Raw genomic sequence first — 21416 nt, forward strand, 5'->3', positions numbered from 1 at the left:
CCAACAGAGCATACAATCCGGATTTCAAAAGGTTCCTACCTTATCCAAGGGACCGGTGCCCCACCGTCGCCCGCAGCTGCTTCTCCACTATGTGAGTGCGTTGCACTGTCGTGCCCTCCGGGGTCGATCAAACTGCGTTTCCTCCGAGGCCCCCGATGAACTCACCGGTGCGCGCTGGGCGTCAGTTGTCGCTGCAATTCTCGACCTCCAGAAGGGATCTGGGCAAGGCTAAATAGCAGCCTCATCGCTCCATGTTGGGACGCCAAAAGCTGTTGCCGGCACCCAATGCCGAAAGGCAGAACAACAGCAGGGGTTCGTTACCCAGTGTGTTTCACTCAATAATCACAATGGGGTGGAGAAGCAGAAAAGTTTATTTGCAGCTGCAAACAAGGTACAGGGAAAATAGAATCTCAAATCCTGCACACCAGAGCTGGTCATTACACACACTTTTATATTCCTTAATGCTGCTGCACTACACATCAGCCAATTAAAACTTTGCACAAATACTCTGCCTTCCTTATATGGGTTACAACAATGTTTATTTCCTGCAACCTCTAACAAGCATTCCTAGCAACTTAAACAACCAGCACATTCTGTCTGGCCTTGTAACTATCTCCTATTATCTTTAACTTGGCGTCAGCAAACCTTACACTATAAGGCATTATCTGCGGCTGCAACATTGTTTTAAGAGCAAAAGAGCTTACTCAAACCAGCCAGGTCTGAATTCTATTAAGGGGGGTTAAGAAGAAGCCCTTAGGCCTTCAGCAGGGAGACCTCCTCGACCCTTATGGCCTTCCATCCCCTTGACTTAAATAGTGGCCATGCCCTGGGGTCTCCAACACTGTTAATCCTATTTGTATGCATGTATCATTTTTGTATTCGAAGTTATGAATATTGGCTGTGTACTTGTTTGATTCTGAGTAGGTTTTAGTGAAGCAGTTGGTCAGCTTCCTAAGAAAAGGCTATTCTCAGTAAGTGCCCAGTCAAGAAGCCCTTAAGCCAACAATGAACTTGGAAACGCCAATCCACATCTGGGCTTTCCTAGGAATGTGGCTTGGCTGGTAAGGAACTCAGTCATGCAGGGACATGTGACTTGCCCAGGTGACTCCAAAACTCCATTTTGTCTTCAGCTGGCTAAAGAGAGAGCCTCTCCACCCCCAAAGATACCTGAAAGAAACTGGAACAAAAGACAGTAACTACAGGGGGTGTGAGTGATTGATGGACCCAGACTAGAAGGAGACTAGTTTGTAAAAGAGAGCTTACCGGAACTGGTGAGGTTTTTATCTGTATTCAGTTTTATTATGGTAGTAGGCTTAGATTTGTGTGTTTTATTTTATTTTCCTTGGTAATTCACTTTGTTCTGTCTGTTACTTCTTGGAACCACTTAAATCCTACTTTCTGTATTTAATAAAATCACTTTTTAATTATTAATTAACCCAGAGTATGTATTAATACTTGGGGGGGGGGCAAACAGCTGTGCATATCTCTCTATCAGTGTTATAGAGAGTGACCAATTTATGAGTTTACCCTATATAAGCTTTATACAGGGTAAAACAGATTTATTTGGGATTTGGACCCCATTGGGAGTTGGGCATCTGAGTGTCAAGGACAGGCACACTTCTGTAAGCTACTCTCAGTTCAGCTTGCAATTTGGGGCACGTGGTTCAGACCCTGGGTCTGTGTTGGAGCAGACTGGCGTGTCTGGCTCAGCAAGACAGGGTGCTGAAGTCCCAAACTGGCAGGGAAAGCATGGGCAGAAGTAGTCTGGGCACATCAGGTGGCAGCTCCCAGGGGGGTTCTGTGATCCAACCCATCACAGTGTCATCTTGCTGGCTTCAGCCCCAGTGACAGTGACAGGAGATGGCGCCATTTGGAATAAGGGAAACTCAGTGAGTTGGGACCTTTCATCGTGTTTTCATGGGACAGGTAAAAACACCCCAAATCGCCAGAGTGGGGATAAAATTGCGAGAGCTGCAGCACTGACAGCCCTGAGTGTGAGGCCCTGAGATGGGATCAGGTGGAGCCATGATGAAACTTTGGGCATGTCCCATTCTCCTGGCTCTAGGCACAGATCCCCTCCTGCCGGGTGCGGACTCTGCTGTGATAACGCTGGGGTGGGGGCTCCCTGCTTCTTCTGACCCTGCTCTGTGTCTCTCTTTGAAGGTGCTGAGGAGCTGAGGCTGGTGGACGGAGGCAGCCCCTGTGCTGGGAGAGTGGAGGTTAAACACCAGGATCAGTGGGGGACGGTGTGTGAGGATGACTGGGACATGGAAGATGCTGGGGTTGTTTGTAAGCAGCTGGGATGTGGAGCTGCTGTCAGTGCCCATGACCAGGCTCATTTTGGAGCAGGATCTGGACCAATTTGGCTGGATGACGTTGCCTGTGATGGTACCGAGTCTGCTCTTTCGCACTGCAGGAACGCGGGATGGGGCGTGCATGACTGTGATCATGACTGGGATGCTGGAGTGACCTGTTCAGGTAAGAATCAGTCAACTCAGTCCTGAAAGGCAAATCCCCTAAAACAAAAGGGCTTGAACACATAGGGTGTTGTGTGCCCGTGACCCTAATGAGAAATGAACAAAAAACAGAGCAAGTCCTGTAATTATTGTTATTACTGAACTGTAGTTATTACTGTTCATGTCACTGGACACTGAGAAGCCCCCTGTGTGACTGTGAAGCATTTTCATTTTCTCATCTCCAGTTGTTTCAGTGCCACTTTGTTCCTTTCCCTTTCCCTCTGAATGGGTCTAAAAATGCAGATAGGAGAGAAAATGGAAAAGGAAAATGTCACGTAGGCTCCTAAGTCACTGAGGCACTTTTGAAAATGTTACACTCATGCTAAAATCCAGACCCAGACACCCAACCCCAGAGGTACAGAGACTGGGGCATTTATGTAGCCCCTTTACCACTCTCATAGGGTGACCAAGGAATGGGCAGATTCTCCCAGCTTGGCCAGAATTAGATTTAGTAGAGAGCACTCACCCGTCCGCTCTGTTACTTCTCACATTTTGGACCAACCAGTAATAGAAAATTTCACAATCTCTGATACCCTGTAGATCTAGTGTAGCATAGGGAGCTCAGCCAAGAGTAGAATATTTTCCGGAGCTAAGGGCAGTGTTTAATCTCAGCCCTTTCTTGGATTTTGAGTGTTTCAGTGACAAACATCGATACGCTCCTCACATTGTGGGACGGGTTGTATGAAATTTCTTAGTATTTTTTAAAAATAAAAAAAGCTGGGGTCAGTGGGAACTTTGATGATTTAACTGGGAATTGGTCCTGCTTAGAGCAGGGGGTTGGACTAGATGACCTTCTGGGGTCCCTTCCAACCCTTATATTCTATGATTCTATGATTCTATGATTTACAGAAACGCATTGCCAGGACTTTGAAACTCTGCAGAAAACAGATTGACCTTCACCAGTGTAAATTCCCTAACCCAGTAATAATAACTTCAGTGCCTTGTGCTGCCCACCGAGCAAATGAACAGCAGGGAGTCCCTCTCCTCTGAACCTCACCAGGAGGAGGGAGCTGCACAAGAACCAAGGGGTATCAAAGCAAAAGACCTTTCTGTAAAACTGCACCTGCATCTCAGCTGGAGCTGCAGGTTTGCAGTGGGAATAAAGTTCAGGTTTATAACAGGGCGCTTGAAGGGCTGGGCTGCCTAGTGGCTGGTGCGCCTGACCTCGAGCCTCTTCTTTTCCAGGTTGAGTTGCCTCAGTCTTTTAGGCAGTGGGGTAGGGAAACCCAGGCCCTCCCTCTCCACCAGGTCCCAGCCTAGGGTCTTGATTTCATCTACCCCTGAATACGGCAGGCCTCCGAGCAGGCAGTCTAAATCTCCTGCCCTGGGCTACTTCCTACCACCGTCCCTTTTGTTTGGGGCATGGCCCCTCTAGTCCCGTTCGCTGGGTGGCTTGCATCCCAGAGCTCCCTCTCGTGGATCTTGGGTGGCATTGTGCTGCGGTCCCAGGCTCCTTCAGATGGGGTGGGGCAGCCGCAAGTTTGGTGAGACTGAACCCCACAATGTCTCTGGGCTTCAGGAACCCAGTTACCCCAGTTGCTGGAGGCTCCTAGGTCTCCTCCACAGTCCCCCTTGGCTAGGGAGACAGTGATTACTCCCTGGTGGCTACCCCGGCTGGCAGACTAGTGACCCTTCCCCTCAGGTAGGGAGGCGGATAGCTCCTGCTTCTTCGCCAGTCAGCCCTCAACTGAGCCAAGCTCTCTCCTTTTCTCCGCCCAGGCCTGGCATTGGCTGCAGGTACAGCGGGATGGGGCTAGCTGGGCCCAAAGGCTCCCTTTAACCCTTTCCGTGCTGGCAGGGTAGTTTCACATGCCTGTGCTGAAGGTTGGAGAGGAGGGTGAGTCTTTCCATGGTCCTTATAGTTATGTCCATTCTTGTCACTAATCCCCATCTTCCCTGGGTATAGGTGCAGGGCCAGCTCATAGGCCAAACCCAGGGTTACTTCCTCAGGCAGTCAGCTCCTGACTGTAATGTGAGTTTGCTTTGTCCAGACTGAGTAGAAACAGAATAAAGGACTCAGGATTGGGCCGATTAAGGATTATTCCAGAAATAACCAGTCAGCCCTCTACAAACTGCCCTGTGCACTAGATATCACTGAGAACAAACACATACGACAGCTGAGATGTTTCTGCACCAAGCAATTTTTCAGAGCTGCTCTCCTGACTGAATACTCAAAAACTTTCCAAAAGGTGGCAGTCATCTTCTTATATGCAGTGTTGTTGTAGCCGTGTTAGTCCCAGGATATTAGAGAGACAAGGTGGGTGAGGTAATATCTTTTATTGGACCCGTTTCTGTTGGAAAGAGACAAACGTTTGATCTGACAGAGAAGAGCTGTGCGTAAGCTCAGAAGCTTGTCTCTTTCACCAACAGGAGTGGGTCCAATAAAAGATATTACCTCACACACCTTGTCTCTCTCAACCCTCTCTCGTCCAGCTTTCATTTCTCATTTCTGGTTGGATTAATACCAAACTTTGCCAAAACATTTTCCTCCGCCAAGGTCCCTGCCTCAGTCATTGCACTGGCTGGACGGTGCCCAGGGAATGAATCAGGGATGCACAGTGAAAGAGGCTGTTGTCTGTAGGCCCACAGGCTCATTGGCTGCAGCAGCAGCATCGCCATCTTCGGCAATCCCTCCACTCGAGGATGATCTCTACCACAGATTTACATATGGGTCCTGAGACAACTCAGGAGTCCGATTCTGGAACCATAGATCTGCCCACAGTAGGTATAGACGTTGCCTGACGGGTCAGCTGCCTGCCGGGAGAAAGTTCTTTCTTTTTCCTTCCTTCCCTTTGTCTTTTCAACTTCGAGGGCAAGGCACTTCATCTTGAAGCCGGCCACTGCCTGCTGGAGGATGTTGCATCATTGAGATCGGTTGGTTGCTTGCTCCTTCCAGCTTGTGATGTCCATATGAGTTTTCTTGTGTGGAAGAAAACGAACTCCACTCTCAGGTTGGAAGCAACAAACTCAGAGACAGCTTTTTTTGAGCAATTGCAAGGGAAGAATACAGCTGGCAGAGAGCATCTCTGCCTCAGTTTCTTCAAAGTACAAGCAAAATCAAACAAGCATTTATACCTCTTTGTGACGTGCATAAATTAAAAATATCTACATTTTATTTAGGCTATTTACTATCTATTCCAGTATTTTCTCACTTTCTCTTCTCAAAACATTGTTATCTCAAGGCTAGGTCACACTGACTATTCTGCTGCTTCCCACTCGCTTCTGACGTGAGCCCTGCTTCTACAGGTCTCGCGATATTAGGCTAAGACTTAGCTCAACTGTTGCTCTGTCTCTGACACTTAAATGACTGCACTTAAACCCTCTCTTTATTTCCCTGCTTCCACACTCAACACTTTTGTGCTTCCTTTAGCACAACTAACATTCTTAAACCTCCAATTGCATGAAGCCTTGTATTTCTGTTTCTAGCTCAGGAGGATCAGAATCAGCCCTATAAGTCTTAACTGGATATAATGATAATGCATGATTAGTATGAACATGAAAGGCATTTTTGTTAGTACATCCCTTACAACAACAATAACATATTCCTAGACTAAACAAAAGCAATACAAGCATTAATGTCCCCATTGTAATAATATGCTGGGGTTGTTTCATTGCCTTAGTTACATAGCACATTACATCATAATTAGTACACAAAGTAGACACTCTATAGGCTGTATGAAAAGCATGTTTTTCAATTTGATATATATTCTGAAGCACATGGATTTGACCCTGTAAGTCAGAAATTTTCCGAACCTCTGGTAGGAGTGAGCGTAAATTTTGAAACCGGTCGGGCATCAAAGTGGTCCAATTAAAAGAAATCTGATACTCAAGGTCCAATTGTAGGGTTTTGTCTGCAGGCCAAGAAATAATGTGATTTCCTGCAGCCATAGTGAGATTAAAATATAAGTCTTGCAAAGTGGCAGCCTTAACATATATACAGCTATCATTAGCTTGGAAAATTAACTTTCCTTTCAGGGTAGTTCCTTGTCCCATACCTTCCCAACAAACTTTGTTAAATACTGTGACAACTTCCCTGGCTTCAATTTCCTTACACACTGAAACTGCAGGGGTTCTAAGGGACATAACATCCACTGATTCCCTATTCCAATCCAAATATCGGGTGTTATTCCAGGAGCACTAACAACAAATCAGCTAGGCATACCAGGTAGTCTAATTGCCCAGACGTCACGGTGAATAATCGAGTCCCACATGCATCCTCCCCACGGACCAGGCAGGATTCGGTATGTAGGAGCACACACCCCTCCTACCAGCCCATGTGCCTGGAAGGAGCACTGCGAGTACTTGCAACTCCATCCTGAAAATCTCCAAGTATGTCTCCATGGCCACAAATCAGATGGTACTGCTGAAGCACTAGTAAGGGCAGTGGGCCAAGCCTGATGCTCAAGATCACTCTGAATGGTCATTAGCTGGTCATTCAGGAAATCCTGCAGCTCTGAACATGCTACATCCCACTGCAATTCCTTTCCTGCCTCAGTGATATTCAACACCATTCCTGTCAACAGCCCCTGGGTCATCAAACTAAGGCGGAAATAATATGTAAATTCACCAACTCCAGCTTGCATCTGGGTCAGTTGTGCTCCAGTAATAAGACCAGTGGCTGTCTCTAGTTGTCCAAATTTCTCATCATGTTGTTGGCCCTTAAGAATATTCCAAATTGCTGCTGCACTATTTGCACCATCCCATAAGTGTCCAGCTAAGCCTCTTTTCTTCCTAGAGGAGACCCATGTTCTTTGCTGTTCTAGCTGGATAGCAGCTCCCTTGGAAAAATTGGGATACATGGAAGTGATTTGAAAGCTGGATAGGGGCAGGGTGAATTTCACAGTCCCAAATGTGGCATTAATTATGGTTATTTGATGTCCTAGTACATCTCTTTCGGGGATAGCATTATACCACATCTGTTGTTTAACTATTTTCAAATACTTTTGAGCGGCATTAACATCAATAGCATAAGAAGGGGTATATTGTAAGATGGTACAGGTTAAATTATTAGTTACTGGGATCATTTCAGTACAGGTAAAATTTCCAGTGGCAGAACATACTCTCTGAGTATGAGTCTGGTTATTTACTAATTGGGTAACTAAATAACAAGGGCCCCTTTCTCCCAATACACTACAGACCCTTGGAATGGCCATCATATCAACCCCTTCATAAAACCCATCTATCTCAAATTCAAATTCCCTAGAGTCATTTGTGGTAATGTCATATACGTCTATTTCTACTGATCCATTTGTTCTCCATTCATTTGTTCGCTCATATGATATGTCCTGAACCTTAAAAAATAAATTTTCCAAACAATACTTAAATAAAGCACTAACATGTGAAGGCCTTGGCCATTGGGTTGCATCAGAATAGATAGTATTGTCTGTATCTGGCTATGTTTCAGGAGTGGTAGTGGTAATGGAGATAATGACAGGGGTAGTGGTTGTGGCAATAAGGCACTTTTGATATTCTTCATCTGAAAGACAATTACGGAGAGCAGTGCATTCCCAGGGTACTTGTCCAACAGCACAGGTCACAGTCGATGGAATAAACCCCAAAATCCAATGAACACCACACTCCCAAGACTGGTTACAGTTTCCTCCCTGCCAGCCTACAATACTCCGTTTCTTCCATGCGGGCCAGTTCTTCATGTCCTTTGTAGTCAGGAACTCCTGGGCTTTGGCAGGTTCTGCAGAGCGAGCGTTTCTTTTTTCTTCTTTCCTGGAACAGTTGTGTTCCAGCATCATACAGGGGAGACATTACCAGCACATCATCCTGTAGTGCTGTGGTTTCTGTAGCAAATGCTGACGACACAATGATTTCATCAGCGGACAAGGGAGAGGTTACTAGCACTTCACCTTGTCCTTTTCTCCTGCCATTCAGGAGGAGGAACAGAAGTAGAAACAAGCTGATCAGCAGTTGATGTCAAATCACCTCACGGCAGAGGGGTCTTTTTGCAGTGAGAAGCATGGGTCCAGGCAGTCAGTCCTTGGCACTTCACAGCGGTGTTGGTAGTCAGCAGGACTTGGTAAGGGCCTTTCCAGCGTGGAGCCAGAGCATTCTTTCGCTGGTGGACCTTTACATAGACCCAATCTCCTGATTCCAAGGACTGGCAAGGCTGTTCAGGGTCCTTGGGTAATGCTTCCTTCACCTGTGAGTAAAAAGACTTAACACATTTCATTAGTGCCTGGCAGTAATTAACATTATATCATCCATCAAATGAATGTCCATCTGAGCAAGGGCCAGTGGGGTCGCAACTGGAAGTCGCATCGGGCTCCCTGTCAAAATCTCATGTGGGCTAAGTCCAGTCTTTTTGTTGGGAGTGGCCCTCATGCTCATCAATGCTAACGGCAAGGCATCTGGCCATTTGAGGTTTGTCTCTGCACAAATCTTAGCCAGTTTGTTTTTCATAATCCCATTGTGATGTTCCACTGTCCCAGCAGATTGTGGATGGTGAGGGCAGTGGAGGTTGTGTTGAATCTGCAAGGCTGCACATAATTCCTTTACAATCTGTCCAGTAAAATGAGTGCCACGGTCACTGTTGATACACCCAGGTATACCAAATCTTGGTACAAAGTCTTTGAGCAAAATTTTCACAACAGACGTGGCATCTGCCCTCCTGCAGGGGAAGGCCTCAACCCAGCTTGAAAAAACATCAACTAATACATATTCATAATTACAACATTTAGACATTTGAATACAATCAATCTGAATATTTACAAATGGTCCCCACAGAGGGGGATGGGCTTCTTGTCTGGTTTTAACATCTTTACCAACATTGTGTTGCAGGCAGATTGAACATTGTTGGCAGTAGTGCTGGGCCACAGAAGGAAAACCTGGGGCATACCAATTGCGTCCCACTGCAGCAAGCATCCCCTCTTTGCTCACATGCGATATCCCATGATGCAGGCGAGCAAGATAGGGCAAAAGCATCCGTGGTGCAACCAGCCGTCCGTCCTGGAAGCGCCAAAAATGGTCAGGGTGTAAAATGCACCCAGCAACACTCCAAGAACGTTTTTTGGTCTCTGACGCCATCTCTTGAATCCTAGCAAGGTCGTCGAGGGAAGCCAGTGGAGATTGCTGAACTAAGTCAAAAATAAAAACAACCTGAGGGGCAGAAAGGACTGCCTCCTTGGCGGGTGAATCAGCCGAAGCTTTTCCACGAGTAACTTCATCCTGAGGGGTTTGATGAGCAATGCATTTTACAATAGCAACAGCTTTGGGCAACAAAAGAGCATCCAAAAGAGCAGATACATACTGACTATTCTTAATAGGGGAACCAGAGGATGTAAGGAAACCTCTGTGTTTCCAAAGTACACCATAATCATGAGCCACTCCAAAAGCATAGTGAGAGTCAGTGTAAATAGTAATGGTTTGATCCTGTGCCAGAATACGTGCTCGTGTCAAGGCTATAAGCTCAGCCACCTGAGCTGAAAAGACAGAGGGAAGGAAAGCACTTTCAACAACAGAATATAAAGAACAAACAGCATAACCAGCAACCTATTTTCCCTCAGAATTTCGCAAACAAGAACCATCCACAAAATAAATAAGATCAGGATTCTGCAAAGGCACATCAGTAAGATCTTCCCTTGGGTGGGTAAGAAGAGAATTAACAGACACACAACCATGGGGCTCTCCATCCTGAGGTCCCGGTAACAGGGAAGCAGGATTCAGAATGGGGCAACGAGCCAAAGTAATATGAGACGAAGATAACAGAATAAGCTCATATTTGGTAAGTCGAAAAGTAGATAAATGCTGTGTCTTAGATTTTAACAGAAGAGCTGCTACAACATGAGGTACTGAAACAGTTAAGGGTGAGCCTAAAACAATAGATTCAGATAATTGCACAGCCAGGGCAGCTGCAGCAACTGCCTTAAGGCATGGTGGAAAGCCAGTTGCTACTGGATCCAACGCAGTCTTGTAATAAGCCAGTGGACGGTATTTATCTCCGTGTTTCTGTGTTAGCACAGCCAAAGCAAATCTATTCCGCTCATGACAGAAAAGAATACATGGTTTAGCATAATCAGGGAGTCCTAGGGCAGGCGCACTAGAAAGAGCTTGTTTAATAATTACGAAGGCTTGTTCCACCTCCTGAGACCACAAAAGTGGCACAGGGGTGCCCAGTTTAGTTAACTCCTGAAGTGGTTTGATTATTGTAGCATAACCCAAAATCCACTGTCTGCAATATCCAGTCATGCCAAGAAAGGTTTGCATTTGAGATATAGTAAAAGGCCTAGGCATTTTTAGAATAGCTGTAATACGAGAGTCTGACAAATGACGAGACCCAGATGAAATATCATGACCTAGGTAGTGCACTCTAGATTGGCTTAGCTGAAGCTTTTCCCAGGAGGCCTTGTGATCTTTTAAAGCAAGAGCAGTTAAGAGAACCATAGTATCAGTTTTACATGAATCAAAGGAAGGAGATGCAAGCAAAAGATCATCCACATATTGTATAAGTACAGATTTTCCTGGAAAGACCACATCATTCAGATCCTTTTTTAGGATCTGAGAAAACAGGGAGCGTGATTCTGTATACCCTTGGGGTAAAGGAGTCCAGGTATATTGGCGTCCCTTATAGGTAAAGACAAACAAATACTGGCTATCAGGGTGAATAGGAATAGAAAAGAAAGATGAACAAAGATCCACAACAGTAAAATAAGTGGCTGCAGAAGGAATACAAGATAAAATAGTTGCCGGGCTTGGAACCACAGGAAAAGATGTCAACACAACAGCATTAACCGTACAGAGATCCTGAACAAAGTAATAAGTATGTTCCCCCGGTTTCTTTACAGGGAAAATAGGAGTATTACAAGAACTAATATCAGGAACAACAATACCTTGCTGTAAAAAAGAATCTATTACTGGGGCTATACCTTTCTCTGCATCAGGGCGCAGTGGATACTGTGGTACCCTTGGAAGAGGCTTAGAAGGGTCAACCAGGATTTTAACTGGTTGTGCAGTTTGAATCTGCCCCACTTTGTTTGCATGCTGAGACCAAAGGCAAGCAGGCAGTTGCAATAACAAGTTAGCAAGGTCACTGCTAAGGGCTGAGTTTACTTGAGCTGGCTCCTGCATTTGCCAGTACCAGACTGGTATTCTCATCAGGAACTTCTAAGAATACGCCATCTGGTGTACAATAGATGGTATAACCCAATTTATAACTGATGAAGTGAGCTGTAGCTCACGAAAGCTCATGCTCAAATAAATTGGTTAGTCTCTAAGGTGCCACAAGTACTCCTTTTCTTTTTGCCAATTTACATGATAGATCTCTTCCTAACGGGTTTACAGGAGAAGATGGACTACGCAAAAAGGCATGTTGATCCAAAATAGGTCCCACAGAAATAGAAAGAGGTTTGGTAACAGGATGAGGAACAGGCTGATTTGAAATACCAACTGTATTAACAGAAGAAGATGACAAGGGAACAGAGGAAAACTCAGCAGACCGTAAAGCAGATCTGCTAGCACCTGTATCTACAAGGCAAGCTACAGATTGTCCTGCAATTTCACAATTTATGTACGGGCCTTCTTCATTGATAGGAAGCAAAGGATTCATGATGCAGTTATGTTCCCTCAGGCTGTCCTAATAAGGATTATTTTGTGGAACAAAGGTAGGTACATCAGGGTCTGAGAATGGGGGTGGGTGGTTCAGAGGAGGTCGGTTCGGGCATTCGTTTCTCCAGTGTCCCTCCTGGCCACAGAAGTGGCATGCGGTGTTCGCTGATGGGGGAAGATATGAGGGACCTCTCCATCTCCCTCTTCCCCTTCCTCGCCCACCCCTCAGTATCCCACAGCCTCTAGGCTGACAAGTTTGCAGCTGTAGGGCCAAAAGTTTTGTTTCCATGTTTTCCTTTTTCTGTTCCATACAGGCAGTACAGTGGTTGGCAAATATCACCAATTCAGAAAGAGGCTTAGTTTGCCAGCTGATGCAGATTAATTTCAACTGCCGCTTAACCTTTGGCAAGAGTCCCTGAACAAAAACAGCCCCTACTGCTTCTTTAGCATTGCTAGCTGGTTGATTCATCCCCAAATGTTGTTCAAAAACTTTTGTCAGTCTATCTAAATAGTCATAGAATCATAGAATATCAGGGTTGGAAGGGACCCCTGAAGGTCATCTAGTCCAACCCCCTGCTCAAAGCAGGACCAATTCCCAGTTAAATCATCCCAGCCAGGGCTTTGTCAAGCCTGACCTTAAAAACCTCTAAGGAAGGAGATTCTACCACCTCCCTAGGTAACGCATTCCAGTGTTTCACCACCCTCTTAGTGAAAAAGTTTTTCCTAATATCCAATCTAAACCTCCCCCACTGCAACTTGAGACCATTACTCCTCATTCTGTCATCTGCTACCATTGAGAACAGTCTAGAGCCATCCTCTTTGGAACCCCCTTTCAGGTAGTTGAAAGCAGCTATCAAATCCCCCCTCATTCTTCTCTTCTGCAGGCTAAACAATCCCAGCTCCCTCAGCCTCTCCTCATAAGTCATGTGTTCTAGACCCCTAATCATTTTTGTTGCCCTTCGCTGGACTCTCTCCAATTTATCCACATCCTTCTTGTAGTGTGGGGCCCAAAACTGGACACAGTACTCCAGATGAGGCCTCACCAATGTTGAATAGAGGGGAACGATCACGTCCCTCGATCTGCTCGCTATGCCCCTGCGTATACATCCCAAAATGCCATTGGTCTTCTTGGCAACAAGGGCACAGTGCTGACTCATATCCAGCTTCTCGTCCACTGTCACCCCTAGGTCCTTTTCCGCAGAACTGCTGCCTAGCCATTCGGTCTCTAGTCTGTAGCGGTGCATTGGATTCTTCCATCCTAAGTGCAGGACCCTGCACTTATCCTTATTGAACCTCATCAGATTTCTTTTGGCCCAATCCTCCAATTTGTCTAGGTCCTTCTGTATCCTATCCCTCCCCTCCAGCATATCTACCACTCCTCCCAGTTTAGTATCATCCGCAAATTTGCTGAGGGTGCAATCCACACCATCCTCCAGATCATTTATGAAGATATTGAACAAAACCGGCCCCAGGACCGACCCTTGGGGCACTCCACTTGATACCGGCTGCCAACTAGACATGGAGCCATTGATCACTACCCGTTGAGCCCGACAATCTAGCCAGCTTTCTACCCACCTTGTAGTGCATTCATCCAGCCCATACTTCCTTAACTTGCTGACAAGAATACTGTGGGAGACCGTGTCAAAAGCTTTGCTAAAGTCAAGAAACAATACATCCACTGCTTTCCCTTCATCCACAGAACCAGTAATCTCATCATAAAAGGCGATTAGATTAGTCAGGCATGACCTTCCCTTGGTGAATCCATGCTGGCTGTTCCTGATCACTTTCCTCTCATGCAAGTGCATCAGGATTGATTCTTTGAGAACCTGCTCCATGATTTTTCCAGGGACTGAGGTGAGGCTGACTGGCCTGTAGTTCCCAGGATCCTCCTTCTTCCCTTTTTTAAAGATTGGCACTACATTAGCCTTTTTCTAGTCATCCGGGACTTCCCCCGTTCGCCACGAGTTTTCAAAGATAATGGCCAATGGCTCTGCAATCACAGCCGCCAATTCCTTCAGCACTCTCGGATGCAACTCGTCCGGCCCCATGGACTTGTGCACGTCCAGCTTTTCTAAATACTCCCTAACCACCTCTATCTCCACAGAGGGCTGGACATCTCTTCCCCATTTTGTGATGCCCAGCGCAGCAGTCTGGGACCTGACCTTGTTAGTGAAGACAGAGGCAAAAAAAGCATTGAGTACATTAGCTTTTTCCACATCCTCTGTCAGTAGGTTGCCTCCCTCATTCAGTAAGGAGCCCACACTTTCCTTGGCTTTCTTCTTGTTGCCAACATACCTGAAGAAACCCTTCTTGTTACTCTTGACATCTCTCGCTAGCTGCAGCTCCAGGTGCGATTTGGCCCTCCTGATATCATTCCTACATGCCCGAGCAATATTTTTATACTCTTCCCTGGTCATATGTCCAACCTTACACTTCTTGTAAGCTTCTTTTTTATGTTTAAGATCCGCTAGGATTTCACCATTAAGCCAAGCTGGTCGCCTGCCATATTTACTATTCTTTCGACTCATTGGGATGGTTTGTCCTTGTAACCTCAACAGGGATTCCTTGAAATACAGCCAGCTCTCCTGGACTCCTTTCCCCTTCAAGTTAGTCCCCCAGGGGATCCTGGCCATCCGTTCCCTGAGGGAGTCGAAGTCTGCTTTCCTGAAGTCCAGGGTCCGTATCCTGCTGCTTACCTTTCTTCCCTGCGTCAGGATCCTGAACTCAACTAACTCATGGTCACTGCCTCCCAGATTCTCATCCACTTTTGCTTCCCCCACTAATTCTACTCGGTTTGTGAGCAGCAGGTCAAGAAAAGCGCCCCCCCTAGTTGGCTCCTCTAGCACTTGCGCCAGGAAATTGTCCCCTACGCTTTCCAAAAACTTCCTGGATTGTCTATGCACCGCTGTATTGCTCTCCCAGCAGATATCAGGAAAATTAAAGTCACCCATGAGAATCAGGGCATGCGATCTAGTAGCTTCCGTGAGCTGCCGGAAGAAAGCCTCATCTACCTGATCTGCCTGGTCCGGTGGTCTATAGCAGACTCCCACCACTACATCACTCTTGTTGCACACACTTCTAAACTTAATCCAGAGACACTCAGGTTTTTCTACAGTTTCGTACCGGAGCTCTGAGCAGTCATACTGCTCCCTTACATACAGTGCTACTCCCCCACCTTTTCTGCCCTGCCTGTCCTTCCTGAACAATTTATAACCATCCATGACAGTACTCCAGTCATGTGAGTTATCCCACCAAGTCTCTGTTATTCCAATCACGTCATAGTTCCTTGACATCACCAGGACCTCCAGTTCTTCCTGCTTGTTTCCAAGGCTTTGTGCATTCGTATATAAGCACTTGAGATAACCTGTTGATCGCCCCTCATTCTCAGTATGAGGCAGGAGCCCTCCCCTCACAGACATTCCTGCCTGAGCTTCCTCCCGGTATCCCGCTTTCCCACTTACCTCAGGGCTTTGGTCTCCTTCCCCCGGTGAACCTAGTTTAAAGCCCTCCTCACTAGGTTAGCCAGCCTGCTGGCAAAGATGCTCTTCCCTCTCTTCGTAAGATGGAGCCCGTCTCTGCCCAGCACTCCTCCTTCATGGAACACCATCCCATGGTCAAAGAATCCAAAGCCTTCTCTCCGACACCACCTGCGTAGCCATTCGTTGACTTCAACGATTCGACGGTCCCTACCCAGGCCTTTTCCTTGCACGGGGAGGATGGACGAGAACACCACTTGCGCCTCCAACTCCTTTATCCTTCTTCCCAGAGCCACGTAGTCCGCAGTGATCCGCTCAAGGTCATTCTTGGCAGTATCATTGGTGCCCACGTGGAGAAGCAGGAAGGGGTAGCGATCCGAGGGCTTGATGAGTCTCGGCAGTCTCTCCGTCACATCGCGAATCTTAGCCCCTGGCAAGCAGCAGACTTCTCGGTTTTCCTGGGCAGGGCGGCAGATAGATGACTCAGTCCCCCGGAGGAGAGAGTCCCCGACCACCACCACCCACCTTCTCCTCTTGGGAGTGGTGGTCATGGAACCCCCAACCTCAGGACATCGCATCTCATGCCTTCCAACCAGCGGAGTCTCCTTCTGCTTTCTCGCCCCAGACATATCATCTGGTCCACTCTCCGCAACGATACCTGTGGAGAGAACATGAAAGCAGTTAGTTACCTGTGTCTGTGTTACTGGAACCCGGACATTCCGCTTACCTCTTCTGGAGGTCACATGTTGCCAAGCTTGTTCACTGGCCTCTTGGCTCCTCTGTGCAACCTGCTCTATATCTTTAGAGCTTTGTGCCCCTAGAAGCCTATCCTGAGTTTTGTCCAGAAAATCCTCAGTTTCTCATATGCAACGCAGGGTCGTTATCTGTTGCTCCAGACCTTCAATCTTCTCTTCCAATATGGAGACCAGCTTGCACTTTGTACAGACAAAGTCGCTTCTGTCCTGTGGAAGAAAGACAAACATGGCACATCCAGTGCAGGTCACAACAGCTGAACCCCCCCCCCCCTTCCATATCACCTTCCTACTATGAGCTTCCTCAGAGCAGTTTGCAAGACGTAAGCCTCACTGGGCTCACTCCAGGCGAACTCCCAGGCAAACTCCTGCTGTGAGCTGCTCTGCTGTCCCCGGCTGCTCAGCTGGTTCGCCGCCGCTCAGCTGGTTCGCGAAGCTCTGGCTATTTATTTAGTCAGCGGGGGACTCGCCCTTGTTCTGTTTACAGTTGTTAATCTTTGTCCAATCCATCTTCCTGGGACAAATGTCAGGAATGGCGGTCACTAGGCTCTCCCTAGCCTGAGTCAGGGCATACCCCATTCCAGGATTGGTATTGGGCCATCAGGCCTTATCAAATAGTTGTTGTCAGACCTCAGAAGCTGTAACTACTCACAAGAGTTGGTTGATGTCAGCCCATGATGGACTGTAATATTGAATCACTGTCCGGAGTTCCTCTTTAAATTTCTCTGGCTCGTCTCTAATATTAGGGAACTCCTTAACCAGGTTTCTAAGGGGCATGCACTGTGATCAAGTCCCCTCCACTCCCCGGCAATTGTCTTAAGGGAGCCTGGAGTAATGCTGACTGGTCCTGTTGTCTCCTAGTGCGGCTGGAGATTGGGGGAGAGAAGTCAAGTGGGGCACTGGTAGAATCAGAAACAGCCCCCGACCCTTGAGGAAGATAGGGTAGCAGACGGGTTTCCTCTCCAGAAGGAATGATCTCTTCAGCAGACACAGAGATCGGGGGGGGAATAGCTCAGTGGTTTGAGCATTGGCCTGCTAAACCCAGGGTTGTGAGTTCAATCCTTGAGGGGGCCATTTGGGATCTGGGGCAAAAATTGGGGATCGGTCCTGCTTTGAGCAGGGGGTTGGACTAGATGACCTCCTGAGGTCCCTTCCAACCCTGATATTCTATGATTCTATTATTTGCCGGTGAGTCTGCTGCTGCTGCTGGAAAATCATTAAGCGGCACAGCCTGTGGAGGGGGAAGTGGGGAAGGAGGCACCGCGGTCTGCCGAGCAGCACTGAAAAAGTCCACAATGTCCTCAGCTGCTTCCTCTTCACTCTCAGTCTTAACTAATTGGGGATACAAAGGAGCTGAGGGAGATAATGAGATTGCTCTGGCTGGAAAGCATCCAGTTGCCTTACACCTGGTTTTTAACTCCTGCATCTGAGTTTTTAATTTCTCCTGGGAATCTTTTAAACTTCGCACCCGAGACTCATGGAGTCTCTTTGTAGCTTTCTCCCACCAATAAACAAACTGTTCCCACTGCCCATCAGGGATTTTAGGTGACACAAGAGCGCCTCTGAGGCGGACAATCTTATTTAAATCGAAGGTACCTTCGAGTGGGAATTGTTTAGATAAATCAGCACACATGTAAAAATTCCAGTACTTACAGGTCCCGGGACTATAATGCACATACATAAAATAAGCAGGCATTCCCTTCGGTGGAGCAGGAGTAGTCTTGGACTGATTTCCACCCATTTTCTAAGCGTGTGGGGGTGCCCTGTCCGCTGCAGCGGCTCATAAACTAAGACACGTCTCTATCCTGTCCGCTGAGTCAGCGGCTCATAAAGCTAAAATTACCACACCACTCCTCGGGCACTCACACAGGAAAGATTTATTGAGGATGTCCATGACCCTCCTACACCTCCCTTTAGCAAAGAGCGTCGGCTAATCTCAGAGAGAACAATGCCGCTTACTCTGATTGCTTTCAGTGAGATGGTCAGACCAGTCAGTGGCTCATAACCCTCCTTCAGGCGGGGAGGAGAGAGAGAGGAAAGAGGTCAAGGGAATGGACATAGACCGTCCGAGGATGGGAAAAGGATAGGGTCACACAATCCTAGACCCAGGCAGGCCCCATGGTCAGTTCTCCTCTGATACCCTATAGAGATTTCAAAAGGTCTCTTAGCTTTGAGTTCGTGCCTGGGGTTCGAAGGGGGACGGTCCATAGTAGCGGTCGCTGCCTCAGATGGGTGTAGCTATCCGAGTCACGGCACGAAATATTGTGGAAGAAAATGAACTCCACTCTCAGGTAGGAAGCAACAAAATCAGAGACAGCTTTTTTCGAGCAATTGCAGGGGAAGAATACAGCTGGCAGAGAGCATCTCTGCCTCAGTTTCTTCAAAGTACAAGCAAAATCAAACAAGCATTTATACCTCTTTGTGATGTGCATAAATTAAAAATATCTACATTTTATTTAGGCTATTTACTATCTATTCCAGTATTTTCTCACTTTCTCTTCTCAAAACATTGTTATCTCAAGGCTAGGTCACACTGACTATTCTGCTGTTTCCCATTCGCTTCTGACATGAGCCCTGCTTCTACAGGTCTCGCGATATTAGGCTAAGACTTAGCTCAATTGTTGCTCTGTCTCTGACACTTAAATGGCTGCACTTAAACCCTCTTTCTTTCCCAGCTTCCACACTTGAGATACGCTTTCAGTGTGTCTTTGTAGAGTTTCCTCTGACGACCATGGGATCTCCAACCATGGGTGAGCTGAGAGTAGAGGGCTTGTTTTGGGAGGCGAGAGTCTGGCATCCGCACACAATGTCCAGCCCAGCAGAGTTGGTGAGTGAGGCTCATTGCTTCAATGCTGGTGACATTCGCTTCAGTGAGGATGTTGGTGTGAGTGCAGCGATCTTCCCACTTGATGCAAAGGATCTTCCAGAGGCATCGTGGGTGGTACCTCTCCAGACTCTTGAGGTGCTGTCGATAGGTCACCCAGGTTTTGCATCTATAAAGGAGTATAGGAATAACAGTTGTTTCATAGACCTAGATCTTAGTGTCCTTCTATAGGTCATGGTCTGTGAAAATGCACCAGAGCAGTTTCCCAAAAGAAGCACTTGCGCACTGGATCCTGTGCTGGATCTCACTGTCAATTTTTGCATGTTAAGAAAGTTGCCTACCGAGGTAACATAAGTCCTCAACTCTCTCCAAAGTCTGTCCCTTGATGGTGATTTGTGGTGGTTCATGTGGAAGGCCTGAAGCAGGCTGATGGAGCACTTTAGTTTTCTTGATAGTGAGTAAGAGTCATCGGCTTCGGTAAGCTTATGCAAAAAAATCTAGTATGGACCGAAGGTCATTCTCAGTGTGTGTGATGATGAAACTGTCATCAGCGTACTGAAGGTCAGTAAGGGATGTCCTGTGGACTTTAGGCTTCGAGCGGAAACATCAAATATTAATAAACTTCCTATCCATTCTGTATTGAATGTCAACTCCAGTGAGGAGGAGGTCTTTATCAAGGACCAAAATGACTGCTAAATACATGGAGAACAGGGTTGCTGCAATAACACATCCTTGCTTAACCCCAGTTTTGATGATGAAAGCATCCATCTCCAGGCCATTACAAAGAACGGTGGCAGTCATCTCATCATGAAGAAGCCTTAGGCCCTCAATAAATTTTGGAGGGCAGCCAAATGTGGCCAGCACCTTCCACAGGGCTTTGCAATTGACAGAGTCGAAGGTCTTTGTCGAATCGATGAAGGCCATGTACGGGTCCTGATTTTGCTCCTGAGATTTTTCCTGGATGTGGTGGGCAATGAAGATCATGTCAGTTGGTCTGAAACTGCACTGACATTGTGGCAATATTTCCTCAGCAAGGGGAAGTAATCGGTTTAAGAGTATACGGGCAAGAATTTTCCCTGCTGCAGATAGCAAGTCAATGCCACGATAATTTCCACAATCCAACTTATCTCCGTTTTTAAAGATGGTAACAATTTTAGCATTTCTCAAGTCTTCCGGAATCTTCTCAATATACCAAATTTGAAGAAAAATGAAGCTCCTGACAGCTTAGCTCTGAGGATCATTGGAGCACACAAGCCCCTTCACTGCAACAAGGTGATGGTCCCCAAAGAGGGGTTGCAGCCGTGGCAAGATGTGTAACCAATAAAATTATGCTGAAATTATGCTCCTGGCTGCTGTGGGCCAGAGTGGCACCAGTCACTAGAACGGAGATGAGGGAGACTGTATCCACCTATTGGGCCCAGGCAGTGTGAGGAGGAAGCTACCTGAACTGAATGCAGACCAGGGTGGCAGGGGAAAGTAGATGAGGATAAGGATGCAGGGGGACTATTCTGAGCCTGGAGGCTGGTGGATGGAGAGAAACTGGGACTGGGAGAGAAAGCGGGAGATGGGGACTGGCTGGGCAAGGAGACTGGTCCTGGGAGGAGGGGAAAAGAGACTAGGACTGGCTAGGCAGGGCAATTAGAACAGGAAGTGGGTGGGGAGAGACTGTGATGTGCTGAGCAAGGAGCTGGGGGAGACTGGGACTGACTGGGGGAGGAGTCTGGGACTGGGAACCAATGGGGAGGAACTGGAGATGGGTGAGGAAACAGACCAGATGACGAACCAGGGTGTCAGGGGACTCTAAGACTAACTGGGTGACGAGACTGGAATAAGGAGCCAGAGTGGGCTACGGGAGACTGAGAGCAGACCCCCCCCCGCCTGGAAACCAGATTTTTGGTTCAGGTGTCATTTAGGTCCCTTTTTGACTGGACTTTCCAGTAGAAAACCAGGCACCTGGCAACCCTAAATGACACCTGGACTCAGAAGCCAAAAAACGGACTGTCCGGGTAAAACTGAGACGGGTGGCATCCGGAGGGTGGCAACATGATTCCGCATCTTGGAACTTCCGTTTTTTCAGTTTGCTTTTTTAAAAACCTAGGAAATTATGCACAAAACATTACTTTTAAGGAACGTTAAGTTTGCAAAGTTGAGCTGTAAAAAATAACGAAATGGCAGAATTAAAGTTGTCTTTGTAACTTTATTGTGGCCCACTTGTACATCTGCGTTAAGATACCGTCTTTAATTACAGGATAAGAAGCTATTTTCTCCATGAGACCCCTGCCTCATTCAGTGCACA

The 21416-nt window shown here is 47.0% G+C and overlaps 1 protein-coding gene across 1 annotated transcript in view; it reads left to right on the top strand.

The window, feature by feature from the left end:
* The window catches only part of LOC125623290 (antigen WC1.1), a 60318-nt gene that overhangs the window by 10276 nt on the left and 28626 nt on the right, over positions 1-21416 (top strand). The window contains exon 2 of the mRNA XM_075120332.1: positions 2164-2478. Within this exon, the coding sequence (XP_074976433.1) occupies positions 2164-2478 (315 nt within the window). The remainder of the gene's footprint in view (positions 1-2163; positions 2479-21416) is intronic.

The sequence above is a fragment of the Caretta caretta genome, chromosome 1, assembly GCF_965140235.1.
Source record: "Caretta caretta isolate rCarCar2 chromosome 1, rCarCar1.hap1, whole genome shotgun sequence".
In the NCBI taxonomy this organism is placed as follows: domain Eukaryota; kingdom Metazoa; phylum Chordata; order Testudines; family Cheloniidae; genus Caretta; species Caretta caretta.